We start from the raw sequence: 21,609 nt of genomic DNA on the forward strand, positions 1-21,609 counted from the left end.
ATTCAAAGCAGAAACACATACTCATTCCATAACAAGAAGTAATAAATTTGAATACCAATTCTGTAGCAAACTCCTAACATGGAGTTTTCCATTAAATACAAGAAAGTATGAAATGCATACATGAAATAAAACAAAGCAGTGTGTGAACAATATCCTTACAATGCATTTAATTAGAGTAGTTGACACACAGATTCTAGGTAGGAACAAATGTCCATAGCATACTATGCAACAAAATCACATTCCTGTTTTATATGAAACAAAAATGAGTATGGAATCATTTGCTCTACTCAATATTACAAATATGAGCAAAAGTCAAGTGCACTACCAGTAATATACTGACAAAGTAAATCAAAGAATGCAACACACACACTCACACTCGAAGTTATAATAAGGACCAGAATGCTACAAAAATACTTTCTGTTTGGAGGAAAATCAAAACAAACATTGAAGACTTAAACCCCATTAAATACTGCCATAAAATATTTAAAATTTTGGGATAATATTATTATATCTACTAAAAATAAAGTAGTATAATTTCCTTATTTTATGCACAAAAATTGGGACTTAAAAGTCCTGACAGGCTATAATGATCATAGGAGATATTATGAGTTGTTTAGTTGTATTTACAGAAAGACAAACAGTTAGCAGAATTTTTATATTTCAATGCAATGGTTGATATTAGAACTTGATTTCATTTCGTTCAGACATAAGAGAATCTTGTACATGTTACATTTGATGATTAGTCATAATTCAATATTATTATTGGAGAATGCTTTACAGCATCTGCTAGTTTTTTAAACACATTGGGCACTCCACTGACACTCAGCCTAATGTCACTTGACATAGAGAAACTCTTCCCTTTCCTCCTCATTGTCTTGTTCATGATGTTAGGTCAGTCCTTTTAAAATGTTGCTGAAGCATTTTTCTTTTCCCTGCCTTTCTTCCACTGCTGACATGATTTTTTCCCATCAACCCCTATGCAGCTTGTCTTCTGAAGTGCAGAACATTGATTTTTCATGCATGTTACACTGAATAACATATGCACTGGTGAATACAATGACAGCCTAGATTATTAAGTGCCACCATCAACCCTATACAAAATGAATGAAATTTTCACTCTGCAGCAGAGTGTGCACTGATATGAAACTTACTGGCAGATTAAAACTGTGTGCCATGCTGAGACTCGAACTTGGGGTCTTTGCCTTTCGCGGGCAAGTGCTCTACCATCTGGAAGCATTCTGGAAACATTCCCCAGGCTGTGGCTAAGCCATGTCTCCGCAATATCCTTTGTTACAGGAGTGCTAGTTCTTCAAGGCTCGCAGGAGAGCTTCTGTAAAGTTTGGAATGTAGGAGGCGTGGTACTGGCAGAAGTAAAGCTGTGAGGATGGGGCGTCAGTCGCGCTTGGCTAGCTCAGATGGTGGAGCACTTGGCCGCGAAAGGCAAAGACCCCGAGTTCGAGTCTCGGCCCGGCACACAGTTTCAATCTGCCAGGAAGTTGCAACTCTATACAATGTTCACAGTTGACCCACATAATCTACTCCCCCAGTAGCTTTTTTGCTATCTGTAAGTATACTAGATCAAGGAATATTTAACTTTGGACCATCCATTTGCTTTTTTTTTTTCATTTCCATGGTAATTAGAGGCAAGAGTTACTATTCTGCTGTCCTTCCACTTGAATACAGATATTCAAAAATTAGAAATTTTATTATCAAATTGGCCTCTTTTCAATTGCTTATCCTCAGCCATTTGAGGTGAGCCATTCTTTCCCTTCTAATTGTACAAAATGTGAGGATCTTATATGTTTTCAGCACTTCAGTCATATGGAAGTAAAGTAATTTCCAAAACATAAAACTGAATTTGTACCCATCATGTATTTCGAAAGCATTAGGCTTAATCCTTGACCCAACCCAAATACGAGTAATTCATCCTCACTTTATTCCTCCCTCTCCTGGTAAACAGCAGATTGTGATATGTAGCCTATTTGGTGCTACTCTGATGTCCCAAAATTAAAGTAACAAATGGATATTAGCAAGGTTGCATTTATTTTGCCACAAGACAGTGTAAACAGGTGGTAGAAAAACAGAAATAATGTAAAGAATATAGAATGTAAACAACTGCAACATACAGAAGTGTACACAAAAAGTTATTCATTTTTTCCAACTTAATGGATTTTCACATTCATTCTGACAACTCGTTAATGTCCTCAGTATGGAGTGTGACCACCTGTGGCAGCAATACAGGCCTGACAACGATGGGGCATGCTATGAATTATGTCATCAATATCATGTTGAGGCAATAACGCGCATTCTCCTGCAGAGCTGCTCGCAACTGTTGGAGATTATTTGGCAGATGCTGGCATGATGCAGCTCATCTCCCTAGTGCATCGCAGACATGTTGTGTGGGATCCAATGTACGGGATCCAAATCGAGAAAGCAACCAGGCCACGCCATGTGTGCAATATCTTCTGTTTCCAAGAAAACATCAACCACCTGCATTCAATGAGGTCGAGTATTATCGTCCATCAGTATGAAGTCTGTGCCCACAGCACCTCGCAACAGCTCCACATGTGTCCCAAGATCTCATCCCGATACCTGACAGTAGTTAAACCTTGCTGAGTCACCTGTACAATTTCGTGAAGAGGTTTTTCAGAGATCAACATAATCCCTGCCCACACTATTAGGGATTCTCCTCAATATCACTTCTTTCCACAATGTTTGAGTCCCGAAATCGTATTCCATGTTCCCTCCAGACGCGAATCCGTCGAGAATCACTCTGCAGGCCAGAGAGGGACTCATCTGCGAAAAGAATGTTGGTCTACTGTTCGACCATCCATGTGGCATGTTGACAACTCCACTCTACACGTTCTCTTCTGTGAATACGCATCAGAGTTACACGTACAGCAGGTCTCTGACAATAAAGGCCACTCTGCTGTAGTCTTCTGTACACCGTCTACCTCAATACAACACACCCAGTGGATGGTGGAAAGTCAGATACCAGTTGCTGTGCAGCGCTAATGCTGTATCGTCATGTCCTTCCAGCCAAATAACGGTCCTCTCTTTCGGATGTCACACATGTTTGGCCTTGTCCTGGTCTTTGGGACACAGATTCAGTCTCTATAAACTGTCGCCACACCCGAAAAACAACATAACGATGGACATTTAGCCATTGGGCCACATCAGTTTGCAACTGTCCTTCTTCCATTCTTCATATGGCCCTCCACCACAGAGAGTCTGGTAGGCTTCTTCTCTGTGCCATGATCCATCTTCCGTGACTGTGTACACAGTGAGTGTGGATGTGGGACTACCCGGCAAACACTACCTCGTTCGATAGGTGCCCTGACATAATTGCTGGCTGGCGTGGTTGTCCATTGACCGGAATGCAATCTTCTGTGCACTTTACGATCGTATCTGTTGACAGTTACGTTTTTAGATTTTATTGTGAATTAGACACAGGATGGGGAAATAGTGGTTTGTTGCTTTAATTTTGGACACCAGCGGATAACCTGAAATCACGTTTGATTAGTTTCAGTGCATTGTACTGTTCCATTGAGCTCATGCTCATCATGCTCTCATCTGTAGTAACTCACCGTGTTGATTTATGTATCTTTTTGAAATATTTGTTCAAATTTTCAGTAAAAGGACGGAGTCTGTACAACTTTTCTTTACAGTCTTCTGGTTTCCCTTGGTTGTCATTCAACGATAACACTGACAAAATATTTTCAAAACGGTTCCTGTTCATGCATTGCTTCACTACTGGGTGCCCCAAATCAGCAGAAGTTGACTAATAATGGTTCCAAAAGTGAATTGTAGTCCATAAAGAAATTAATATCAATAAATCTTAGCAGTTCATTGTCCTGTAAGTTTAGCATCTTGTTCTTTCCCATTCCATACAGTTTAGACTAATAGATTATGTGCGTAATTAATGGTTCTAAAGTAGCACATAATATATCAGTAGATGAATCACAAGTCACAAAGGCATCCTCAACTGGGCCTGTAAAACCAAATGAATGTAATTTTACACGATACGCACTAAAACTAAGCAAATAAATAACAAAAAACCTGAACTATATGTACCTTCAGGAAAGACATATTTCGGCATTTCTGTCATAGCATCTGCATCGTTCCATCTTCTATTTATTTTGAGGATTTTACTTTCACTTTAGATTGGCCTGGTTCTAGAGAAGAACTACTTGTCTCACCTGTAAAATTGTTATAAGGCATAATGACAAAAGTCGTTACATGTTTTTCCTTCCGTTGCTTTTTACTCCAACAAGCCGCTACAATTCACCTGGCGAAATCGTCTACATAGACATAATACAGTCCATTGTTTCCTCTTTCCTGTGAGCAGAGACTTTGTACGATCGCAGCTAGCGAGTTTCATACGACCACTGTCAGAAAGATAGGTCGCAATTGCTTCCTCGGTGGTTAACGACGCCGGAAAGGGCAAGGGAATTTTAAGTCCCGTCAAAATGGTTAGATCATCCAACAACAAACCGAGATGATGGACTAATAAACTTGCATTACTCAATGTGGCCCGGCAACCGCGGTGTCGATCTTCAACGAGAGAATGTCGATAATTTGGTTGTTGCCTTGTTGGTGTTGGGATGTCAGACGTGTTGTAACTTGTAATTATGATGTTCTGTGGTCAACTGTTAGTAGAAGTTTCAGTTTAAGAAAGTGCTGAAGTGTGGCAGAGACAATAAATTCTGGTTTGAACGTGACTGATTTAAAGTGGACAGTATGCCCTGTACGGTTTCATATTAAAAGTGTTGATGATTTGAGAATGAATGTAAAAATCGAGGAAGTAGCGGACAGGATAAGTCACGTGGAAACATTTCTGTCACCGAACGTACATTACATAATTGTTGAGAGTAGACAGAATGAGGATTCGGCAGTGCGGACTGCATCCTGTCTAACGGAGCAATATACATTTGACTGGCATAAAATTATGATTTCGTTGAACCTGTCAGGTAGCTCAAATGTAAATTAGAATTAATTTCTGCTGTTGTCAATGTATGATTTGCAGATAACAGTATAAACTGTGATCAGTGATGACATTGTGGTTATGACTGGCTAGAAAGATCCCATTGCGTGTTGTCATGATATCCGAAAGTGATTATAATATCAGTAGCCTTCATTACACCACTGTAAAATTGTCTAATTCCCGGTTACATTCAGGGGTATGGACCGATTCAGTAATATGTCGGGAAATCAAATCTTTAATGCAGATAGATTCTCTGTAGAATCATATACCGGCGTTATTTCCATATTTGTTTGTGTATGGACATTATATAATATTGGCAGAGACAGTGAAAACGGTACATTTCAAAGAGCGCTGCTGAGTCATTCCATGTCAAATCAACACACTTTAAATAAAAATTTTACTTCACCCTCTTAGACTCTGCTGAAAGTTGGTATACTAATAGTGGGTGCTGAAATTAAGAAAAATACCACATTTCAATTTTTTACCTCAAACCATTCCTGAAATATGGTCATGTAAACTTTTCAAAAACTGGCCAAAAATGTGTGAACAGACTTTTTTTAAATTGCCCTAGGAGCTGCCCTAATTGAGCTAGAGAACTGGGAAAGGTGTCATTTTGCAGCATTTTTCATGCTCTTTCCAGTGATAGACAAAAAACATAGCTTCTAATTAATAACCTTTTTCAAAATGGTAATTAATATTTTGATTTAATTTTTTTACAAAAAGTAAATAATTGAAAATTTTCAAAATATTTCCATAACTACTTCATACTGTTGTAAATCACATGGCAAAATATAAATGTGGGATGATGATGGGTTCATTGTTAAAAAAAAAATTATTCCGGACTCTTGTTTTTCACTAACAGCCCTAGTTTGACAAAACTGACCTTTAAGGTAGTACTCGATGTCTGTACAATAATTCAGAGACTGGAGCCATTGTTGAGATGATGTAGTCTGCATTGTTACCTTCTAAGGCTTTGTGTGCCTATAGCATTATTGTGCACTGTGGTTTGAGTGCAAATCAATTGTTACCTATGTGTTGACCAGTCTGTATCTATTATATTTAATAGTTCATTTTCAAGTAAATCTATACATTGAAGGACAGTTTATAAGTGGTTTTTGTATAAATATGGAATCAAGTAAAAAGTGCAGTGCTGTAAGAGTGCAGTGTTGTAATCCATTGAAGAAGTCAAATCATTTTATTAGAGACAGAAAAAAACTGAGAAATGTCACAACATGGATGCCCAAATTATTTCCTCAAATACCAAGTGGTGCCAAGATTTGTGATAAATGTAGGAAAGATGTAACCAAATTGAAAAATACACCAGAGCCGATCAGTGATGAAAGTGTTGGAGAAGAATCTTCTGGATCAGAGATAATCATCCGAGACCAAGAACCTGACTTCACTCCAACTTCAGTAGCTGTTAAAACATTTAACACAACACTTCAAGAACTAGATGAGTCCCTAATTGACAAGAGAAAACTAACATCTAGGCATTACGCCAAATCAAAAGTGAAGAAAATCTCATCAATGACACGTAAACTTTTTGTTGCTCCTGAAACTTCTTCGTCAGATACTGATACTGATGAATCCGTTCTTGAAAATATTAAAAGAAACTATAAAAACTCTATAAGTAGAGCAGAAAAACTAATGATTCTTACAAGTTTACCTGAAAAGTGGAGTGTCAGGAAAATAATGAGGGAATTTAATGCTCCTAATTACATTGTTCGGCAGTCCAAAAAAATTTTGAAAGAGAAAGGATTCATGGAAGGTACAAACCCAAAACCAGGGAAGTGTTTACCAACAGAAACTGTCAAAACTGTACATTCATTTTATGAAAATGATGAAGTTAGTAGGGCAATGCCAGGTATTAAAGATTGTGTGACAATTACAGAAACAAGTGGAAATAAAACAAAAATATCAAAAAGACTTATTTTGTTTAACCTTAAAGAAGCTTACAAGCATTTTAAAGACAAGTTTCCTAACATAAAAATAGGTTTCTCTAAATCTGCTGAGTTGAGACCAAAACATTGTGTATTAGCTGGCCAGAGTGGCACACACACTGTATGCGCGTGAACAACTCACCAAAACATAAAATTAATGATAGAAAATGCCAAACTAAATACAGTAACAAACAGCAGCTTAAACAATTATAAGCAGTGCATTGCAAAAATGCTTTGCAACCCATCATCAGTTGATTGCAACATGGGAAACTGTGAATACGGCCCAGGAGAAACTGTCATACGTAAAATTTTAAGACTCTTTTCATGAAAACTTAATTGAACAAGTTCAGTTCCGACAGTGGATGTCAATTGACTGATGTAATCTGGAAATTGTTCAGAAAACTTCTGAAGAATTCATAGATTTATTTTGTAGTAAGATGTCGACTTTGATTCGGCACGAGTTCATTGCCAAGCAACAACGAACATTCCTTACCTCTACAAGAGAAAACCTTATGGAATCTGAATTTGTTGTCATACGTGATTTTTCAGAAATTTATAGTATAGTTCTACAGAATGACGCTCAGAGTTTCCACTGGACAAGACAACAGATTACCATTCATCCATTTGTTATATATTACAAACAGGAAGACAAAATTGAGCATATGAGCTTTGTCATTGTTTCTGATTGCCTGGAGCACAATACAACTGCGGTTTACAGCTTTCAAAAGAAGCTAATTTCATATCTAACAAATAAATTTCAAAAGATTCCAAAAAAGATATGCTATTATTCTGACGGTTCTGCCGCTCAGTATAAAAATAAGAAAAACTTCCTGAACCTTTGCCTTCATGAGGAAGACTTCAACATAAAAGCTGAGTGGTACTTTTCAGCCACAGCACATGGGAAAGGGCCTTGTGATGGAGAAGGGGGGTTCAGTAAAGAGACTGGCAGCTCATGCAAGTTTGCAAAGACCATGCCAAAATCAGATCCAAACCACATGAGATCTATTTGAGTGGGCAGTAGATAATATCACAAATGTTGATTTTGCATGTTCCACTCAAGAAGACTACGCTACTTCAGAAATATTCCTAAAAAGCTGACTTGAAGAGGCATTGACAATCAAAGGAACACAGCAATTTCACGCTTTCATTCCCAACACTACATCAAAATTAATAGTCAAATACTTCTCAGGTGATACGCAAAGTTGGGAGAGGGAAGTAACTACATCACCAGACAAACTGAAGTTACAAGATGTATCAGGCTATGTCACCACTGTATATGGCAGAAACTGGTGGCTTGGGCACATTTTAGAAAAAAACTAAGAACTTGATGAAGTGAAAATAACTTTTCTTCATCCATGTGAACCAGCTAAATCATTCTCTTATCCTGCACATGCAGATGTCCTGTGGGTGTCAGTTGTGGATGTTCTCACAAAAGTGAATCCATTTACTCCGACAGGGGGAACATACATTCTTAATGAAAGTGATGTAAACCAAACCCAATCAGCTTTATTAAAATGTAATATGTGAAGTTCCAAGACAATTTATTGGGAAACTGCTTTCAACTCAAAACTTAATTTTTGTCTCAGGTTAGTGTTAATGTATATTTTATAGAAAGCTGTTTCAAAATTATTGTTAGTACCTATTGCGTTAAATTTAGCTATGTACAGATACCAGTTACTCAAAAACAAGCATTAGGTATTTAATTTGTTTAATAGTTCCATTTCAAACATCATGGACCAGAACTATTGTGTAAATACTTGTACTTATTCATATTTTATTTCAGTTTGTAGTTAAATGCTCAATTTCTTGTTTTTGTTATATCGGTTAATATACTGTTAGTGAAGTTGTATGAAATTAAAATAAGCAATCAACTTAATTATAAAATATGCTGATTAGTTTTGGTTTAATAAGGTGATGTTTTGATATTTCTAATACTTTTTTTACTTACCTTTCAGTATATTTTAAAGATATTCCTGTTTGTTAAAGGTCAATTTGGTCAAACTAGGGCCATTAGTGAAAAACAAGAGTCCGGAATAATTTTTTTTGACAATGAACCCATCATCATCCCAGATTTATATTTTGCCTTGTGATTTACAATAGTATGAAGTAGATATGGAAATATTTTGAAAATTTTCAATTATGTACTTTTTACAAAAAAATTAAATCAAAATATTAATTAGTATTTTGAAAAAGGTTGTTAATTAGAAGCTATGTTTTGTTGTATATCCCTGGAAAGAGCATGCAAAATGACACCTTTCCCAGTTCTCTAGCTCAATTAGGGCAGCTCCTAGGACAACTTAAAGTCCAGTCACACATTTTTGGCTGGTTTTTGAAAAGTTTACATAGCCATATTTCAAGAATGGTTTGAGATAAAAAAAATTGAAATTTGGTATTTTTCTTAGTCTCAGTGCCCACTGTAAGTGTACCAACTTTCAGCAAAATCTAAGAGGGTGAGGTAAAATAGGTGTGTTGATTTGACATGGAATGACTGCTGCTTTCTCATCCAACTCTTGATCCTATGCTAGTGTTACATGGGCCATGTTTTTTTAACAGTGCTGTGCTTGTATTATTCTGCCATGGGAAGTTCGTAACATTATCTGTGTTGGCAGTACTATCGAAAAGTGTGTAGCCGTTCCTAGTTGCAAGCAAATTCCCATCGTAATATAAAACTGAAGTGTACATCACAGTACTTTCACATGAACAGATGTGATTTTACTGCAAAGTAACACCTACTCTTCTTTAATCAGGGAATTATAAAATTAGCAGTGTGGAGTAATTAGTAAAGAAATAACTTGCATTAATTGTTCCATTGGGAACAAGAACATTACTTATAAGGTTTTGCTGGCTATCTGAACATGTTAAAGTAAAACAAATGGCTGTGCCCATTCCTATAGAACCACCTTGGTAGGATCCTTAATTAATAAACTTCCGTATAAAATTGAAATAATGTAAGGATTTAAGTTGTATTCCCTCTGGCTGCAAGTCTAGCTCTTTAACCTCTGTGCTATGTTGCAGTCAAGCACTCTAAGAGCTTTTTCTGTCCTAAACTTGTATTTTGCTTCCACGGCTTTACTGTTGTAAACCTTTGCATTTACTACCTTCAAAAATGATTTTATGATGTAAAGCACAGGCTATCCAGGTTTATTGTTACATGTTCCCTTTTGTATTATGTTCAATCACGAAAAATGACTCCAAACAAGTATTTCAAAATCTCCTGTACCTTGTTCACATGACTGAAGTGGTGCAATTAAATGTATTGGGACTAAAATTTTACATCTAGTGACAACGGGGTCACCAGTATTTTCTTGTAACAGCATATATTAAAAATTTGGTCCTGTGATCGTTTTGTTTTATGTTTCAGTTCTAATGTTACGTGTGTTTTTAACAGTGTAATTTAGTTATTGTCGGAGATAGCTTAGATTGTTACATACTACATCTATATCTGTTTAGTGGAGATGAGAGTGTGTATTGAAGATCACAGTACTGCTCATCTCTTCCCCCCACCCCCTCCTTTTCTTTCAACAGACTGAATATTAGTTGATGAACGTAATGAACGTGTCAACCATTTCTTTTTATAGATTGGGTACTTGTGGAACTCTGGTCCATAATAGTGGCAGTTAATAAGTACACTGTAGGTACAAAATATAACACCTTTAGTCAGCACGATATAGTGCATTTATCAATACACAATTGTACACTACAAAATCACAGACGAAACTACTCGGAGAGAGAGTATGCCTCCTCATTCTCACTGGCTGTGATGTTACCACGTATTATAAAGTCATGGCATACAGTTGCATCAGTGGTGAAAACTTTTGTTGTTTCACTGTGGTTTAATATTGTCAAGTTTTTGATATGTTATGCAAAAGGGTTCCAATGCATACCTCATGCTCAATTTTTTAAAGTACGTTGTCATTGTTGTTGTGAGTAGCATGTTGTGCGACTTAATAGTCAAGCTTATTGTCAGCAGAGGCTTTTCATGAGTGGAAAATTGGTTTGTGGTCACGCTAATTCATAAAACTGTGAAATAGTCCAAGAATGAACAATGTTGAAGTATGACTTTGCTGCTTTTGCGAGCAGTTTTGCATGTTGTTGTTAGGCACGTTATGCCATTGACAGAGTTGGAATAAGTAGCAGCACATGAATCTGTGTGATAAGTATTCAGGTGAGTCTTTTACAGGCAAATAATCCATACAGAGAAGGCTGGGGCCAATATTAAACAATGTTGAGCAAAGATATTCTCTGTGTGTGTGTGTGTGTGTGTGTGAGTGTGTGTGTGTGTGAGAGAGAGAGAGAGGGGGAGAGGGAGGGGGGGGGGGGCAAAATACCATTTTTGGGGAATGACTTTCCTTCCAGGCCACAGCAAAATGTTGCTGTAGCAGTCACTGTGGATAGGCTTGACTTCTTCCTGTCCTAGGTTAGGCTACCTCTTTGTGGCTTGTTAATGAGTTTGTGGATACTAGGAAAATCATGGTTAACTGACTTAAGACAGGGAATGAATTGTGTCATTAATCTTTTGAGATTTGAGTGAGACCTTCTACATGCTCTTTGAGAGTTGCTTTCCATTAGAACATTGTAAACGGATTTCCAGCAGTAAAAGGTAGCGTGGGTGGCTAACTAGTGGGATAAGGATATCACATAGAACAAAGTGGGAATTATATCAAAATGTTAGAAGTAGTCACAATCGTGTGCTGTAGCCCATTACAAACAGTATTGTAAGGTGCTTAAAAATGTTATTAGGAAGGTAAAGAGTATGTGGTACGCAAATAGAATAGCAAATTCACAGGATAAAATTAAAACTGTGTGGTCAGTTGTGAAGGAAGTGTCTGGTCAGCAGCACAAAGTCGACCATATAAAGTCAGTTCGTAGTAAAAACATTTCCATTTCTGATAAATCTGATATATGTACAGTATTTAACAAACATTTTCTGAGCATTGCTGGTGAATTGAATAAACATTTAGCTTCTACAGGGAATCGTATAACTCTCTTGGCAAATGCCTTTCCAACATTGATGTCTGAATTGCTCGCCTGAGATACAGACAAAGGGGAGATTGAGTCAATAATTAAATCACAGAAGACTAAGGATTCTCAACGATTAAAGTACTCAGTAGTAAAGCCACTTTATAAAAAGGGAGAAAGGGATAGTGTAGACAATTTTAGACATATTTCTATGCCATCAGTGTTTGTTAAAGTTATTGAAAAGGCTGTGTATGTAAGAATAAGTGGTCAATTTATATCACACAATTTGCTATCAAATGTACAGTTCAGCTTTAGAAGTCGTTTGATAACTGAAAATGCTATTTTCCCTTTTCTCTGTGAGGCACTGGATGGGTTAAACAAAAGGTTTCGAATGCTAGGCGTATTTTTTGATTTAACTAAATATTTCTTCAGAAGTCGGACCATTACGGAATAGGGGGAGTAGCTCAGAATTGGTTCACCGTTTTAACAACACACAGCAAAAGGTCATTATTCACAGTGTTGAGAATGGCTGTGATGTGGGGCATGGTCAGATAAGGGGTACTCCAGTTTCGTATTTATATTAATGATGTGCCCTCTAGTATTATGGGTAACTCTAAAATATTTCTGTATGCTGATGACACTAGCTTGGTAGTAAATTAATTCTAAATTACAGTACGACTCGGTTTTTACCGTTTCTAATACACAATTCAACAAAACCTGATGTTTTAATTTCACAGAATGGGCATATAATTAATGAAACTGAACAGCTCAGATTTCTAGGTGTTCAGATAGATAGTAAATTGTCGTGGAAAGCCCACGTTCAGGATCTTGTTCAAAGACTTAATGCTGTCATTCTTACTATTTAAACTGTATATGAAGTAAGTGATCATTTGACACAAAAATTAGTCTACTTTGCTTATTTTCCCGTTCTAAAAGGATAGTTTTGTCTCAGAAATCGACCCCTGTTAACTAGTCTCGGTATTTGGACATTGGCCTCGTTTTGTGTTAACAATATCAGCTTATTCCCAAGAGTAAGCAACTTTCACTCAGTTAGTACTCAGCATAAATCCAACCTGCATTTGGATCGGACTTCCTTAACTCTTGTGTAGAAAGGTGTGCATCCATTTCCAAAAATTACCACAAGATTTCAAAAATCTTATCAGTAATTCACGTGTTTTCAAATCGAAACTGAAGAGTTTCCTCCTGGGTCACTCCTTCTATTCTGTCGAAGAGTTCCTTGAAAAATTAAGCTGGTTTTTGTTTTATTCTTGATTGTGTTTACTTAAACTTACGGTTTGTCTTTTTTCTTGGATTCATAAGCATTTTATGTTTATCTGTTATTACTTTCATGTTGTAATTTCATATACTGACATGTTCCATGACCTCGGAGATTTACTGCTCAATTTGGTCCTATGGAACTTGACGTGTAAATAAATAAATAAAATACACATTGTGAGAGGGGCTAGTAATCATTAAAGATGTGCCACCTGCTGATACAGTGTCACAACTATAGCGTAGGGACCTTTTTGTGCTGAAAGGGTGGCAGCTATCAAGGTAACGGCACCATTGTGTATAAGAAATGCAGTATGTGTCATGGCAGGGTGGTAGTAGATTTATTTTTCTACATTTCTAACCAGCAACATTTTCTATAAGTCAAGATCACATTAATTCTAGTCGTGCATCCAAAGCAGTAAAATACCACCTAGACCATTTTCAAAGCATAAAATTGCTTACGAAATAAGTTTCTTAGCCCATCTATAAGTAGTCACACGACAACCAAAATTGGCAGTTTGCAGTTGGAAAGCCCACAAGTAAGTGCGTTGGTTAATGGCAGAGTCACACACATTCTGCGTGCAAAAAATATGCATAAAAGTAACTATGAAACTTAATAACTTTAATGTTTAAAGACTTTTGATTACTGTAAACTAAATTAACAACCATTTTAACGGAACTTTCTTGTAATTAATGAGACAGTGTGGAATGATATTTCCTCAAAACAAGCGATTATTGGACAAGATGCTTCACATTGTGGACTGAATTAATGGAGCTACTGTGTTGTATTCTTTTGTGATAAGTTATTAGAGAACAGTACTGATAGATAACTGTGCTTTTACATGATAATGTGGACTGTGTTTTCTTTCAACATTTAAATAATTGACTTCACCACTGTGACAGTTAGGTAGTGCAGGTGCTGATGTCGCTCATTGCGCTAATTTATTTTAGTAGATGACAGACTGGTCGACATTCTTAATAACGGAAATTAGTGAAGAATAAATGTATGTTAGTGCAATTCAAATTATGGTGTGTCACACACATGTCAGAAAACACACCATCCTACACTCATTTAGACTTTCAGCTTAGGTGGTGATCAGGAGCTGAGCTGCTGAAGAGAGACTACGAGAATCAGGTCAGTATCACTACAAATACCATTAATGAGTCTTTCTGTCTCATACTCGATAGAAGCAAGTTGGAAAACAATGTGAAAATGGTAAAGTTGGGAATACTCATAAGTACTGAGGTAGCAGCAGAGCTGCACAAATTTAGTTTGGAGCAGTGGAAATGTAGAAAAGAGATTACGGACACAGGCGTTAGGTGCTAGCAAAGTATTCAAAAATTCAGAACCACACCATAATCCAAATTTGAAGCCAAGTAGCCGTAAGCTAAGTGGAGGATCAAAGAGCGACTCTGTAACATAGACAGAGTTACACAGAGGTATCTGAATGTCATTTACTGACAACATTAAATGTTCATATATCATTATTGGATGGGAGACCCAAATCACTGACTAATGGCTGAGCATTCATAGGTCGTTGAACAGAGACTAATAGATATCTTTGTGGTGACATATAGAAGTTATTTCATGGAATGGAAGAAGATAGCATGTGGAGTAGAGGTAGACGAAGTGAAATATGTTGGTGTAAAATTGTTGAAGTTCAGGAGAGAGAGTATTAGGTTTATCAGTCCTGAGACCAGTTGATAAACTTTCCCTCAATTACTGTGAATGAGGCAAGGGGCATGTTAAGATTTTGGGTGGTGAGGAAAGATTCCTCTAGATGGACCAGAAACATGTTGGCATTGGAAGGTTGTCACTGATTGTTTCCAGTCTTGTCTACAAGCACGTCATCCTCACACGAGGATCTCTGACTCATCTGTGGTCCTTTTGCCGCTTTGTACTATTTTGTGTACAGGAAGAGGATTGGAATTGGTATTCATCGGAAGCATGGTGGCAAAATAAGATAAAAATACTTGGTCTATATTTAAGTGTTCAGAAGACAGAAAGGGCTTGCACTGGGGGTGGCAGTAGGAATTATTTGTCAGTCTAGGAATTTGGTCAAAAAAAATGAAGAGAATATGAGAGGAGGTGGTAGACGTTCATGTGACTGGAGACTGGTCATGGTGAGCAGGCACAGAGGTGGATGGCAGGGAGTTGTCTGCTTTGGCTGGAGCCTCGGTCATGAGAGAGAGAGAGAGAGAGACACAACTGAACTCTGCCAGCAACCCCACACGTTCTTGCTCCCCACTTTCCTGTTCATCATATGGTGGTGTGCGTACACCAGTTTATTCAGCAGAGGGCTGAAGGCATCTCCTGTCAGCATCTTTTACTGAAATGAACTGCTTTCACCCAGAAGCAGAGGCTATATTGGCATGTAGGCATTGCAAGAACTCACGCTGGTAGCTTGTTTGAAAAGCTTACAAGAAAAATTTCATAATGGAATTGTGTAATGAACGCGAAGATATTCTTTGACTGGCTGGTCACCCTGTACATTTGTGATACGGAATACTTGTTTTCAATTTCTGTCATAGAAGCCCCTCCGTTACAGAGATTGGGTTAGCGTATGCACCAATGTACTTTCAATTGTTCATGCCTGCCTCTGCCCTAACTCACCCTTTACATTACTGAGAGAACTAATTCCATCCTTCCAGCTTTCAATACTTGTTGCTGGCATTCTGATGTTCTGTTTAGCCTCCCATTAATTTTTCTGTCATTTTGTGTTTTATTTGGAGCACAGAACACATTAAGGGTAATGCAGTGATATAGAATCTCGAAGGTGGTACACACTTCAAGAGGACCAGCCTAGTGGCTTTAAACTTTTATAAAAGACATGGAGAATTTCATTTGGGTGCCAGCAGGTATGGTTCCTGTGAAGACCAACCTAATGCGATGTGGCCTGAAGGAAAATTGATGACATCCTTCGTGAATAGTAGGGGTAGAGGCATGCAGGTTATTTTGGTGTGCACTGCTTCTCTGTTTCTATGTAAGACTGAAGTTCTGTAAGGAAAAAATAAAAGTTCTAGGGATTAACACATTGTTGTGCTAAGAATTGCAAAAGTTGATCTTTCATGGACACAGAAAGAAGACCAGTGACTAGTAGAAATAGTAGACATGCCAGCCGTTACTCATAGAATTTCACCAAATGTCACAACATGCAGTATTATTTGTACAAGTCTGTTTTCTGACCAAGGTCTGCATCTACATGTCTCCTCTTCATTTCACACATAAGTGCCTGGCGAAGTGTTCACTGAACCCTGTTCAGACTAATTCTCTGCCGTTCCACTCCCAAAAAGAGTGTAGGAAAAACTAACACTCGAATGTATCCACATGAGCTCTAATTTCTGTTATTTTATTACAATGGTTTCTCGCTATGTAGCTTGGTATATATATATATAGTTCAGAGGAGGAGATTGGTGACAGAAGCCTGGCTTATGGCTCAGCGTCCCCATCCGCGTTGCGGGTGCTGGATCCAATCCTACACAGCGGGATACGACTTGCCACTGGTGCCTTCCGGACCAGCCCTGTGGACAGCATACTTGTGGAGGCAGGTGTCCATCCACTGTGGTTACGGCACCAACATTTACTGGCTGCTTATACTGCCCATGTTTGTAGCTTGCCTGGGCATCCAAATTATCGTCTCCTGTTCCCGCAGTCAGTCGTCCATATCGCAGAACATCGGCCCCGGTCGGGTTGTACGATCGCCGTCCGCGTCCGAGAGCTTCTCTCCAGGCTTAGGGTTTTCCCTGTTCCACCTCCTTTCCGGGCCCCTCTGCATACACCCCCGTGGTGTGTGCCTCGCCCTTGCCTTCGGCTCGAATTGGCACAGGACCCGAAGGACTCAGTCGCTCCGGAGGCCTTCCGCCGCTGCTTTTATTCCATCCTAGCCACGTATCAGGGCTCTGGCGTGTTTTACACTGACGGTTCAATGGTTGCTGGTCGTGTCGGTTATGCTCTAACTGTAGGGCACCATTACGAACAACGATCCTTGCCAGCTGGCTGCAACGTTTTCACTGCTGAGCTGGTCGCTATCTTTCGTACCCTAGAGCATATCCGCTCCTGCTCAGGTGAGTCCTTCGTTATCTGTAGCGATTCCCTGAGCAGTTTACGAGCTACCGACCGGTGTTTCCCTCGCTCTCGTCTGGTGATGGCTGTCCAGGAGTCCCTCCATGCTCTTGCCTGTTGCGGCCGCTCTGTGGTTACTATGTGGACCCCGGGCCATGTTGGGATACCCGGCAATGAAAATGTTGACCGACTGGCGAAAGAGGCCACCAGTAAACCATCTCTGGACGATGGCCTCCCGGAGACTGATTTGCAAGCCGCCTCACGCCGCAAAGTTTTTGCGCTATGGGACACTGAATGGCGCAATCTGACCACACCCAATAAGCTCCATGCTATCAAGGAGACGACGACTGTGTGGCGGTTATGCATGTGAGCCAATCACAGAGACTCAGTTGTCCTTTGTCAGCTCCACATTGGCCACACCTGGCTGACGCACAGTTATTTACTGTGTCGCGAGGACCCTCCTCTATGTCGCTGCGGGGCGGCTCTGACAGTGGCCCGCATTTTGTTGGCCTGTCCCCTTTTAGCTGTGGTCAGACAGACATTTGAGTTGCCTGATACGCTCCCTGCCCTTTTAACAGATGACATTGCCACGACAGGCTTCATTTTGCGTTTTATTAGGGCAGGGGGCTTTTATCATTTAATCTAAGTGTTTGTCCTTTTTTGTGTTGAGTCTGGCATTTAGCCTACGATTTTAGACTGAGTTTTTAATGTGTTTCTCAGTGGTTGGCTTTTCCTTTTTTTGTCTCTATGGTCGGCCAACCACCATCACACTGTGTGTGATTTTAATTCGTTTTGTCTGGTCTTTGTCTCAGTTTCTCTTGTCCTTTGTTGTCTGTCATCTTTTCCTTGTTCGCTTTTATTCTCTGTGCGTGTTTTTAAGTTTTGGAAAAAGGGACCGATGGTCCATTTAATCCTCCAAACCAATCTTCAGGTGGTTCAACCTTGCTGGTGGCTAGTTACGACTGATGGTATCCGCATGTCGACACCCTGCACATAGAACGTATGCGCGAAGATTGTGCAGGCGCGGAAATCATTCATGTGCAATAATTTGCAGATAGATGGTCCCATACTAAAAGGCTCTCTACCGAAAATCTCAGAACGGCTCTCCTGCGCGTGCGCTGTACGCTATGTTTTCTAACAGTTTGGCCAGATGTCACTCGCTATAAAACGATACTAGACCAATGTTATGACGGGTCTGTTATCGAAAACATTTTAATTTTCTCACTTTGATTTAATAGCAGCCAATGCAGGTTTCCAGGGTGTGCTCAGTTGAAATCCTGCATCCCTGTTGTTGAGATTATTGGCTGTACGGATATGTATTGTTTCCTTAATGACGCAATCCCAGAAAGATGATGCTGGGGATAAAACTTCTGCCAGTTTTTCCGGTTGGTGTAGATGTGTATGACACTGATGTTCATTGCAGCATTCTTGTACTGTGCGACATGTCTGGCCTATATATGTTGCCCCACATTGACAAGGAATCTTGCACACACCACATTTCCTCAGGCCAAGATCATCCTTAACTGAACCCAACAGGTTCCTCAGTTTTGCAGATGGTCGAAAAACACTCTTAATGTCATATCTTCCGAGGACTCTTCCGATTCTTGGCAACATGGCACCCAAACATGGCAAAAAGGCCAAAGTGGTGGGTGTCTTCATATCTTCAGTCTGCTCCATATATTGAACTCACTTGGGCCTGAATGCATTAAGTATCTGTCTCTCAGAATAACCATTTTGTCAGAACACTGTCTTCAAATGTTGTATTCCACTCAACAGGCTCTCAGGATCAGATACCACATGTGCTCTGTGAACTAACGTACTTAATGCACTACCGCATTGTACAGGATGATGGCAGATATAAATATAATATGTATGCCCTGGCTTTCGGTAGATGCTGTGTCCCAAGGTTCCATCTGCTTTCCTTCATACCAAAACATCAAGAAAATATAAAGTACCACTTTTTTCCACTTTCTTTGTGAAGTTTATATTCGGATGGAGTGAATGTAAAAGCTGAAGAAACATAGATAGAGTATCAAGTCCATATGCCCACACGACAAATGGTGACACTGTCCACTTGTTCAAAATATTGGTCATGAAATATGTTGAAGCAAGCACTTGTTTAAATAATGCCACTATATCCTCCTGAAACTTGTTGCTAATGAGCTCTAAAGAGTCCTGCAGGGGCACCTTTGTAAAGAAAGACACAACATCGAAACTGAGAGACACGACAATTGCAATCTAAGTGTTTTCAGGCAACCTATGAAATTTTAGGAGTTTTTTGATGGTCACACTTGTGTACGAGAGGTCCCAGTAGTAATGTGTGATATTTGGCAACAAAATAAGTAGGTGTTCCTAGGTTACTTACAATGGGACGAAGAGGCACCCCATTCTTATGGATCTTGGGCAGGCCATAGAGTGTAGGAGGAACTGCAGCCTGTTGACGCAAACCCTGAGTGATTTGCACTGGAATTGAGCTCTTTCTCATGAGTTCCAAAGTCTTTCTCTTGGATTCTACCCGTCAGATCCCTTTTTAATTTACAATATGCAGGATCGTTGAACAGATTGTATATCTTGCTATTATATTCTGTTCGTGAGAGAAGCACAGTAGATTGCAGATTGGATTGCAATCATCAGATCTCTTAGTGAGTATCAATATTGTGTCTTCATTTACAAAGGTGCCCCTGCAGGGCTCATTAGCAACAAGTTTGAGGTGAACATGGTGGCATTATTTGAGCAAGTGCTTACTTCAACATATTTCATGACCAATATTGTGAAAAAGTGAACAGTGTCACCAAGGGAAGCCCTCTGTCTCCTGTGGTGGCCAATTATTTTATGGAGGACTTATGAAGAAAAAGCACTACAGTCATCCACTCTCAAACCCTTTTGTTTTCTGCAGTATGTGGATGATACATTTGTCGTGTGGCCATATGGACTTGATACTCTACCTTTGTTTCTTCAGCATTTAAATTCACTCCATCCAAATATAAACTTCACAAATGAAGTGGAAAAAAATGGCACTTTACATTTTCTTGATGTTTTGGTATAACGGAAAGCAGATGGAACCTTGGGACACAGCATCTACTGAAAGCCAGTGCATACATATTTATATCTGCCATCGTCCTGTACAATGCGGTAGTGCATTATGTACGTTAGTTTACAGAGCACATGTGGTATCTGATCCTGAGAGCCTATTGAGTGGAATACAACATTTGAAGACAGTGTTCTGACAAAACAGTTATTCTGAGTGACAGATACGTAATGCATTCAGGCCCAAGCGAGTTCAATCTATGGAGCAGACTGAAGATATGAAGACACTCACCACTTTACCTTTTTGCTGTATTTGGGTGCCATGTCGTCAAGAATTGGAAGAGTCCTCGGAAGATGTGACATTAAGTGTATTTTTAAACCATCTGCAAAACTGAGGAACCTGTTGGGTTTGGTTAAGGATGATCTTGGCCTGAGGAAATGTGGTGTGTGCAAGATTCCTTATCAATGTGGGGCAACATATATAGGTCAGACATGTCGCACAGTACAAGAATGCTGCAACGAACATCAGTGTCATATACACCTATGCCAACCGGAAAAATTGGCAATTGCGGAACATTGTCTGAATACAGGACATCAACAATTTATGAAAAGACAGAAATTTTATCCCCGGCATCATCATTCTGGGATTGCGTCATTAAGGAAACAATACATATCCATACAGCCGATAATCTCATCACCAGGGATGCAGAATTTCAACTGAGCACACCCTGGAACCCTGCATTGGCTGCTATTAAATCAAGACGAGAGAATTAAGATTTTTTTCGATAACAGACCTGTCATAACATTGGTATAGTATAGTTTTGTAGTGTTAGTAAACATAGCGTACAGCGCATGCGCGGCAGGGCTGCTGTGCGATTTTCTGCAGTGGACATTTTAGTATGGCACCATCTATCTGCAAATCATTGCGCATGCGTGATTTCCATGCGTGCAAATTCTTCGCGCACGTGTTCTATATACAGGGTGTCGATGTACAGATACTGTCAGTCGCACCTAGCCGCCAGCAAGGTTGAACCACCTGAAGATGTCTGACAGTAGCTCTGAAGAAATATTGTGGAATTTGCACAACGCCATCCGGAGGCAAACCAGTGAAGACTATTTACAAAAAATGCCTTTGTTTTAATGGTTGCCATCCCCACCATTGGTAACATTTCTGTGACATTGTCTCCCTTATTTCTTGATAATAAAAAATGAGCTGCCCTTGTTTGAACTTTTTTGATGTCCTCTATCAGTCCTACCTCTACGGAACATATATCACACAACAGTATTCCAGTAGAGGACTGACAAAAGTAGTGTAGGCAGTCTCTTTAGTAGACCTGTTGAATCTTCTAAGTGTTCTGGCAATA

The 21,609-nt window shown here is 39.2% G+C and overlaps 1 protein-coding gene across 2 annotated transcripts in view; it reads left to right on the forward strand.

The window, feature by feature from the left end:
- The first annotated feature begins 4,394 nt into the window (after positions 1-4,394).
- The window catches only part of LOC126411364 (endoplasmic reticulum membrane-associated RNA degradation protein-like), a 78,824-nt gene continuing 61,609 nt past the window's right edge, over positions 4,395-21,609 (forward strand). For both annotated transcript variants that reach the window (XM_050081358.1, XM_050081359.1), the window contains exon 1: positions 4,395-4,970. In XM_050081358.1, coding sequence (XP_049937315.1) covers positions 4,784-4,970 — 187 coding nt within the window. In that variant the 5' untranslated portion in view covers positions 4,395-4,783. The remainder of the gene's footprint in view (positions 4,971-21,609) is intronic.

Source organism: Schistocerca serialis, chromosome 1, assembly GCF_023864345.2.
Source record: "Schistocerca serialis cubense isolate TAMUIC-IGC-003099 chromosome 1, iqSchSeri2.2, whole genome shotgun sequence".
Classification (NCBI taxonomy): domain Eukaryota; kingdom Metazoa; phylum Arthropoda; class Insecta; order Orthoptera; family Acrididae; genus Schistocerca; species Schistocerca serialis.